This window comes from Aptenodytes forsteri, unplaced genomic scaffold (assembly GCF_000699145.1).
Source record: "Aptenodytes forsteri isolate BGI_AS27 unplaced genomic scaffold, ASM69914v1 Scaffold55, whole genome shotgun sequence".
Lineage (NCBI taxonomy): Eukaryota > Metazoa > Chordata > Aves > Sphenisciformes > Spheniscidae > Aptenodytes > Aptenodytes forsteri.
In genome coordinates, this window is record NW_008796063.1 from 8,920,268 (window position 1) to 8,928,787 (window position 8,520).

The following is an 8,520-nucleotide window of genomic DNA, read 5'->3' on the forward strand; positions in this document are numbered from 1 at the left end:
CTGCTGTGTGTGTCAGGATGGAGCCGCCGCGCTCCCCTGATCCGCGGGGCCGGGGCGGGCGGCGGTTGCTGCCTTCGGCGCTCGCGGAGAGCTCTGTAACGCTCCCTCTTTGCCTTTGTCAGGACGGAGGAGCAGCTAGGACATGCTGGAGCTACCCGCAGAGTAGCTGTAGAAGTTCGGGAATCATAACTTTAAAACAGCAAAAAGAGACAGAGGAAAATCTTGTTGAGCTACTTTGAAATCTGTATGCGCAGTTCTTTACCTACTTAAAATGTCTAGTTAAATCCTGTATTTCCTTACGTTGGCATTTTCCCTGGTTTGCCCCAGGGCTGACTGATGTAACCAGCAGCTGCTGAAAGCTGCTGCGTTTTTATTGTGAGGAGTTTTGTCCTGCTGCCTTATGTAGAGACTCTGCTCTCTCTCTTAATTTTTGCTGTGGCTTTTGCTTTATTTTGTTCCCTTGCTGTAATTCAACGGTATTCTTTTTGATGGTGTTGAATCTACATAGCTAAGGAGAGCCGCAAGTAGCCCTTAAAATTCTGGCGCTAATGTGAATTGCAGGAATGCTGTCTGTGTTCAGGGAATTTAAAAGTAATTGAACTGGAAGAGCCAATGGAATTACTGCATCAGTGTAGTTTATATAAACAACTAAGAATACCACAGAGCTCAGTGGCATAGTGGTAAAGTTGTCTGTGCCCAGTGCTGGCACCTGCCCCAGCGCTAAGCACATGAGGTGTGGAGTTTTCATGTGGTAGCCCTGTCCTCCCAGCAGAAGTGAAGAAAAAAAACATGGAAAAGAGCACTTAATAACGTCAATGAAAATTATTCTGCCAGGGTGAAAACTGATGCAGACTTAAAAGTGAGTTGTTACCTTCTAACTTAATCTGTGAACTATACAATAATCTAATTGTAGTTTGAGGTGATTGGGTTTTTTTAAGCTACGATTACTCTTGGGAGGCGATTGTTTGGGTTTTTTTAAGCTACGATTACTCTTGATCTTATGATCAAAAATACTTATTCATAAACATGAGCTACTTCATGAACCTGCCGCATGTATTATTTTTCCTTTGGCAATGAGAAGTATATAGCTAAGTATAAGAAAGCACAGAAGTGACATAGCAGAACAAGAGACACCACTGACCAGCGTTTCACAATCCCTATCAAAAGATGGTGGTTCTTTTAGGTGTCGTCCCGTACAAACGTGATGGAAGATCATGCTTCTAATAGGTATTGGGTGATGTCAGCTAGGTACTACTTCTTCCTTGCAATTGCAGAGCTGGAGATACGCGTGACTGGGCCTCTGCCTCTCTCCATCAGCGGCTAATCCTAAATCACACCTACTGATCTTGTTTGACTGCTGGCAACGCAAGTTGTGTAAAAGGCAGTGCTGACAGACCTGATGTCATCAAATGATGACATACGCTTTTTATATGGTGAATACAGTTTTCTTACACTGGGCAGGATTCTTGTCCGAAGACACGTTCCTTTGAACTGAATATGCTAATCCAGCTTTCCTCATAAATGAGCTGCTTCAAGGAGTTTTTACAGTTGTCAGCCAGCTAGTCTGAAAGGCATCTGTGTGTTGGGAGGTGGTGTGAGGAGACTCAGTAGTGAATAAAATACTGTCTGCCATTAGACTAGACCAGCTTTCATTTAAAAAAAGAAAGAAAAAAAAAACAAAGCCCAGCAACTCTCATCTGTGGAGACTGTATCCCTTCATAAATTACTTTATTGATACAAGGAAGTCTGTAATTGGTCAGAAAGTGCTTTCCTCAATAGGACTAAATGTAAGGACATTAGTTTCAAAGGATGTTGGCTGTGAACTCCAGCTGGCGCTCTGGTGGTGAAATAATAAGGTTAAACAAAATAACCCAAAACACTGAAGAGAACCAACTAAATATTTGTTCTTCTTCATTCTGGATAGACTCTTTAATGGAGACTGTCTAAAGGGAATTGTTAATTTGTAGACCAAAACAACTTTTTTATACAGAACAGACACTGAATTGTACTTAGTGTTTTTGTATAAAATTCAGCACGATGACCGCCAGAACACAAGACAGAATGCCATTTGTTTCCCCGGGAGATGTTCTAACAAACTCCAGAAAGAACAGCTTTAATGTCACCACCACTGCATGTGCTGGCTTCTCTGCGCCCTTAAAGAGGTCTCTCCATTCGCTACCTGCGCTGCTCAGATTTCTGGTACTCTGTTTGCTTACAGCAATGATTGACCTATTTCCATTAGCCTGGCTAATCATTAGTTGACTTAAAATTGACACCTCTTTTTGTTCTGGTGGCTGGAGTTTTTTGTTACGGTTTGGGGATGTTTTCCTCAGTGTCGTCTTCCCTTGCTGAGGCTGCTTGAAGATCTCATCTGTGTTCTCCTGTTCTCTTTCCTATTTGTATTTAAGGTGTATATTTTGAACAGAAGTCTTGCTTTATTGCTACGATCTTCCCGTTCTTCCTCCGCTTTAATGCATCCATTGAGAACCTGTTGAGAATGGCCTTTAAGAAGCCATAGGCCTGACAGCCATGGCTAATGGCCTGAGACTGGTAGATCGTGTGGACGTTCAGCAGAGAAACAAATCTTTGGGTGCTTGAGCTGGGATGTGTTCATACTTTCTGTATGCCATATCCTGGAGCTCTCCTGAGTAGGAAAATACACTGTTGAATAAGACTTTGAGGTGGAGTATTTCCACTGAGAATTAAAGCCAGACCACGGCTCATTCCTTAATCTTGAAATTAAATTAAATTTCAAGAAGGATTTACGTGGGGGGAGGGAAGTCTAGTTTTTGAATTTGTCATGCCTTGACTTTACTGACTTACTCAAGCTTGGCTGAGATGCTAATAATGACCCCAGACACTGTGCTTTGGCCATCGGTAATGTCCTTTTTCTGCAGTCCACTTGCACAGCCAGCATGAAGTCCCTCTGTTGTATTGCTAAACTAGATTTTGTGTGTGTGTGTGCACTGCTTGTGACAGGCGTTATCACACTGCTGCAAGCTTCTCTTCTTTTTTTTTTTTAAACTACTAATCAGATTGGTCTTTATTTACAGTTAATCTGAATGTATGTTTGGTGCTCTGAGCAATACTGTTGTCCAGGAACATTCTTTTAAAAAAGCAAACAAAACTTGACCCCCGTGTTATGGGAGGGGTTTAAAAAGAACTATTTTTGCACAGAACTGTACCTGTGCTTTGTGCGGATTGAGATTGTTTCTAATTGCAATTCGGAACATTTTGCAGAACTGAGATAGATGGATGACTTGAAACCCTCGCCAAAAGCCTAGCTGGCAGATCGAGGAACACCATTAGGCTGAGAGCAACAAACTCGTGCGGCTCAGTCGTTCTCCCCTGCAAGTGGACAGTGGTAGAAGGATGCTGGGGTTTCTTCCAGGATGTTGTCATCTGCCCTGTTCTCAGCACTGTGTTCGTTTGTTTCTCTCTTTGCCAGTTGGCACCTGACAAAAGTTAAGGTCTTTTCCTCCTCCTTAGAAAGGGTATTTATCTCTTCATCCATAACGATTATCCAGTTGAAACTTACATGTAACAGACAGGCTGCTGTTTTCAAGAGGCAGCTAGGAGGCTGCTTCCACGTCGGAGGCAGAGAAATGGAGCTGCTTTGAGGGCTGTAACTGGGAAACTGCTGGAGTTGCTATTGTTCAGCCAGCTGCAGCACCCCTCTCCCAGTGCTCTCCGATATTCCCATGTTAGGAAGGTAATCCAAATGTAATTTGAAGCTTGCCCTATAGCGAAGACAGACACTTCCGCCCCTCCTGCTGGTGGTAGCTCTGTTAACAACTGATTCCTTATTTATAACTTTGGCAATACCAAAAGTTTACATCAGTGATTTTAAATTATTTTCATCTTTCTATACTGAATAGTTGAGTACTGTCACATTCCCCCATCTATGCATGCCGTTGGCACCAGGAATGAGACATTTAAAATTTCTCAAGAATAGGATGTGTGAACCTGCAACAGAATAAACTATTTGGATATAAGGTCCAGAACTATTCTTATAGAACAGCTGTACAGCTTTTTAACGTAGCCCTCTTTTTTTGGGGTGGGGAGGCAGGTCCTGGAAACACATTTGATTGAATAATATTAACGACTGCTTTTAGGTTCTGCTCTGTCTAGTAAATAGCATGCTGGGCTTCTGAGCATGTGGCAGCATTTTATGACTTCTGGAACTAGATCCTCTCTGACACTGGTTATCTGCTATTCTTTTAAGTAAAATGGAATTTATATGAAATCGCCACACTTCATAAACAGTGGATGCCAGCTTGGGGTTGATTGCATAGCTCTGCATTTTTGTCATTGCTGGGGGGTGGGGGACAAGCTCCAAAAGGCAAACTCCATAGTCTCCAGTGTTTGAGCAAATCCAATTGCTTTGACTGGATTTGTTCATGTGCAGCTGCTGCGTTCAATTGAAAGGCTGTGTCAGGAGAGATTGCGTCTGTGGATTGAGGTCCTCAGTCCTACTCTGCAAGCCAATGAGGCCTAAAACCTTCTCAAGCCCACGTATCTCATGTGTCTCTTTCTATATCATCTGAAAACAAACCAGTCTTCAGCTTTTCATCTTCCAGGGGCAGCCAGTTCTTGTGTGAAAGTAATACGTGATAAACCCCGCTTCCTCTGTTACAGAAATGGAGACTTTCTGCTTGCGTTGCTGACTCTTCATGTGTCCTATTGTTTGAGCAGCTAATTTTTCATTCTTTGTCCTTTGTTTTTGGTTTGCCCATTTTGCCATTTGCAGCTTCAGCACTGTGATAGAGATTTATTCCCATATTAGAGGACTAATTTGGAGAAACAGCATAGTTAAGGGGCCAGGCTCTATCAGGGATGAAGCCTTTGTGCAGTTTATTTCCCAGTGATTTTTTTTCAGCAGAACATATTTTAAGATCTGCTTGTTTTGGCTTAGGAGGATTGTGCTTTTCTTGACTTTATTGTTATAAAGCCCCAGAGTCTGGCAAGCCAAAAGATTCCAGAAGAGATGGACAGTACTGCCTCTGGCCAAAGTCTGTTGGATTCCTGCTCTCTCTGACAGGTGGCTGTTGCTTGTGGTATGGCTCTGTTTGCGTACATTACGGTGAAAGGAAAGAAGGGATATTCAGAGGGAAGAACAGGCAAGATTTCTCCTCGCTCAGATGAGGCTGATAGGTTAGTGCCACCTGTCCTGACGCTGAGCCTGGAGAAATCCCACATAATGTAGTTACTTGACTTAATTGCTGGAGTTGGAAGCCCAGTTCCCCATGGCTCTTGTACAGGCAGAGAAGAAATGGGCTTGCTTCACCCTTGTTTTCCCAGTGATGGCAGGGAGATCCTGGGGTGACTAGGCTATTGTGCTGTTCCTAAGCCTCTGCGGAGTTCTTAGGTGAGTTTGGATTCTGCTTCTCTGTTTTGCAGACCCACGCTGCATGTTCCTAGGTATTACAAAACGCTGAACATCCTCCTTGGTAGGAAACACCAATTTTATCTGGAGGGTTGTGTTAGCACTGGGTCAGCTTCCAGCTTGAAAATGCCTTTCAGCAATAGCTTTTCCCTGAAGTCATTATGCCTTAGCAAGTGGTTTCAGATAGTCATTGGTGGTGTTTTACCGAGTTACCTTAAGGCTCAGCGTGTCTTCTGTAATGAAACTGGAATTTTTGATTTGGAAGAAGCTGCATGTGGAACAGTTGTCATCAAGAAAAAAAAAATCCTTGGCAGAAACCATTACCAGCTGTGTCCTTAATGTATCGGCGTAACACCTGGTTAACTAGTTCTTCGTTAGAAACTCCTTAATGTTAGCTGATATACTTAGTTATATTAGAGATGTAGTACTCTGTAAAATCTTTTATATAGGTGCTGTCCTTCAAAATTTTTCTTTAAATACTTGCCAACTCGCTACAGAACGTCAGAGCCCACCACGTCCTGTGCTGAAAGGGTTAATCATAATTTTCCAAACGATACCTGACAAGATGATGGCCTTAAAGAAGCCACTGGTGTACACAGCATCCAGGTGGATTTTTATTTTTCTTTCTACCTGTGAACAGGCCAAGTTCTGTAGCTTGTAAGTTGAGTTTTCCCTGTAGTTTATATAAATTCCAGCCAGACTTTTAATGAAACTGCTTATTACTCTGCTTTGAGAGAGGCTGGTACATCTTGGGTCCTGCTGTTTGGTATGTTTGCCGCTGTTCACAAAAGCAGCTACTTCTGGCAACAGCTTATAATTTAACAATATTCTTGATTACAGATGGCCACTGCACGATACCCTTTGCAGCATGAATGGAGCTGCACATTAAGGGTAATGTCTGGTAACACAGTGGCTTGCGAATGTGTTTTTCTCCCTTATTTTCCAGTGCATGCACATAAGTACCATTGTACTAATGGAGCAAAAAGTGCCAGTTTCATTTTCCATCTCAGCAGTGTCTTGCTTCCCAATATTGGGAGGGTCTAAATGCTGCTGGGATGAGGCTGTTTTGTCTGCTGTGATTAGGTCGAATATGTGTGCGGCTTGTTCTCCTTCTGCTAAAGGAATCTGCTAGATATTTTTATCCTTGAGAGGCCACGTGCTCCGTTTTGCTCTGGTTAAGCACAAGTATGTCAGAAATAGTTATTTCTTCTGCTTAGAAGGGAGGATTTTGCCTTGTTCTAATGGATGGGCTTTTACCCTTTCTCAGCGCAGGTAAACAGTCATAATCCTATTACTTAGCCATCTGTTACATTACTGTAGCTGCAGCTAAGGTGATGTGTGTGAAGAGGGTGGAGGGAAGGTGGAAACTGATGTGACTTCAGGTAGCTAAAAGCTGCTACTCAAACAGGGGATGTACAAGTCTTGTGAATCGGTCCCCTGTCAGTAGGGAGCCTGCTCCAAGGTAAAGTGAGCGGCTCTTTCTTCACTGTTAAAGCCTGCCTGGATTAAAAAAAAAAGTTCCTTTCTTGCTTTGCCGCATCCTGTTTGAGGAGAGGGAGTGAACCGTTCTGTAACAAACTGAGTGCTCTGCTACCTGTTTCACCTTCACTTCCAGCAATGTTTCTTGGCCATCCTTGTTGGATTTACTATGGATTTACTAGGTTGGATTTACTATGGAGGACTAAATAGTAAGCTGCATCAGTGGCAAGGAGGTAGTTATTGTGGGGAGAAAGCAAACACATTCATCTGAAGATGCTTCCTCTTTTAAAACCTTCCAGCGCAACCTGCCCTCTTGATGGATGAGTTGCTAGTCTTATTTTCTGTGCAAACTCCTTAAGTCTGTACAGTTCATTCATTGATGTGGTGCGGTCGCTAAGGTGTGACGCTTCCGGTATCTCTAGAGAAACTGCTTGGGTATCAGTGTGAGGAACCATTTCAGGGTTGTTAACAAGATCCTTTTTTCTCACAATGTTCTAGCTCCTCCAAGTTAGGAAGAGGTAAGGAAAAATACGCTGCCTTATTTTGGGATGACTTCATGTACAGCAGGCATAATTAGCTGATGTGAAATGAATCCTGATTTGAAAAAGCTGCTTGTCGTTGAACAGAGGCAGTGACTGACCTTGCGGGGCTGCCCTCACTTGGGGCATTTTTCTCTCCTGTTCTCACAGCTGGGCAGGTGAAAACTCCGTCTTTAAGCTCTGTAGTTTTAATTCCGTGTTTCCTGTTAACAGGGTCACCTTGTCCTCCACGGACTGTTACATCGTGCATGAGATCTACAATGGAGAGAATGCTCAGGACCAGTTTGAGTATGAGCTGGAGCAGGCGCTGGAAGCCCAGTACAAATACATAGTGATAGAGCCCACTCGCATTGGGGATGAGACGGCCCGCTGGATCACTGTCGGGAACTGCCTGCACAAGACCGCCGTGTTAGCGGGCACCACCTGTCTCTTCACCCCTCTGGCACTTCCAGTAGATTATTCTCACTACATCTCCCTGCCTGCTGGCGTGCTGAGCGTGGCTTGCTGCACCCTTTATGGTATCTCTTGGCAATTTGATCCCTGTTGCAAGTACCAAGTAGAGTACGATGCCTATAAACTTTCCCGCCTGCCCCTGCATACGCTCACCTCCTCCACTCCGGTGGTGCTGGTGAGGAAGGACGACCTGCACAGAAAGAGACTGCATAACACGATAGCACTCGCTGCCCTGGTGTACTGTGTAAAGAAGATCTATGAACTCTATGCTGTATGACTTCAGCAGGGAAGAGCGAAACCCACAAAGACGAGTGTATTAAGACTCCCGCAGTAACATTTTGTTTTTCCTCTTTGAGAAGCAGTGGAGACTGGGAAGGATTTGGTTTAATAGAGCTGTTATTTTTAAAATAACACATCACTGGTGCACCAAGGTTTTTCAGTTCTTCGTTACACTTAAGACGTGGATGTGTGGTGACTTGCGAGCTGTATGTTAGGCCATGGGAGTCCAGTCCAGCAGCGGAATGTCGATGAAAGAAAGCTATAGAAAGGGGGGTGAGAGCTTCCTTTTTTTTTTTTTTTGAAACATTTAAGTATGTTGTTTAATTGTATTACACAGAACCAGCCAGAAGTTATCATTGACCATTAAAGGATGAGAATTTCAAA

At 43.5% G+C, this 8,520-nt stretch overlaps 1 protein-coding gene across 1 annotated transcript; it reads left to right on the top strand.

Moving 5' to 3' along the window:
* Positions 1-17: 17 nt before the first annotated feature.
* TMEM11 (transmembrane protein 11) lies at positions 18-8,520 on the top strand. Its single transcript, XM_019473949.1, has 3 exons — positions 18-95; positions 6,519-6,658; positions 7,618-8,520. The coding sequence occupies exons 1-3, from the start codon at positions 18-20 to the stop codon at positions 8,132-8,134; spliced, it is 735 nt and encodes a 244-aa protein (XP_019329494.1). The 3' UTR covers positions 8,135-8,520.

Bases quoted from the DNA above. Each gene is read 5' to 3' on its own strand.
- TMEM11 (XM_019473949.1), top strand. From the start codon at position 18: ATGGAGCCGCCGCGCTCCCCTGATCCGCGGGGCCGGGGCGGGCGGCGG. The intron at 96-6,518 runs GTAACGCTCCCT...GGAATCTGCTAG, and splicing joins CGGCGCTCGCGGAGAGCTCT to ATATTTTTATCCTTGAGAGG. The intron at 6,659-7,617 runs GTAAACAGTCAT...TCCTGTTAACAG, and splicing joins TTTACCCTTTCTCAGCGCAG to GGTCACCTTGTCCTCCACGG.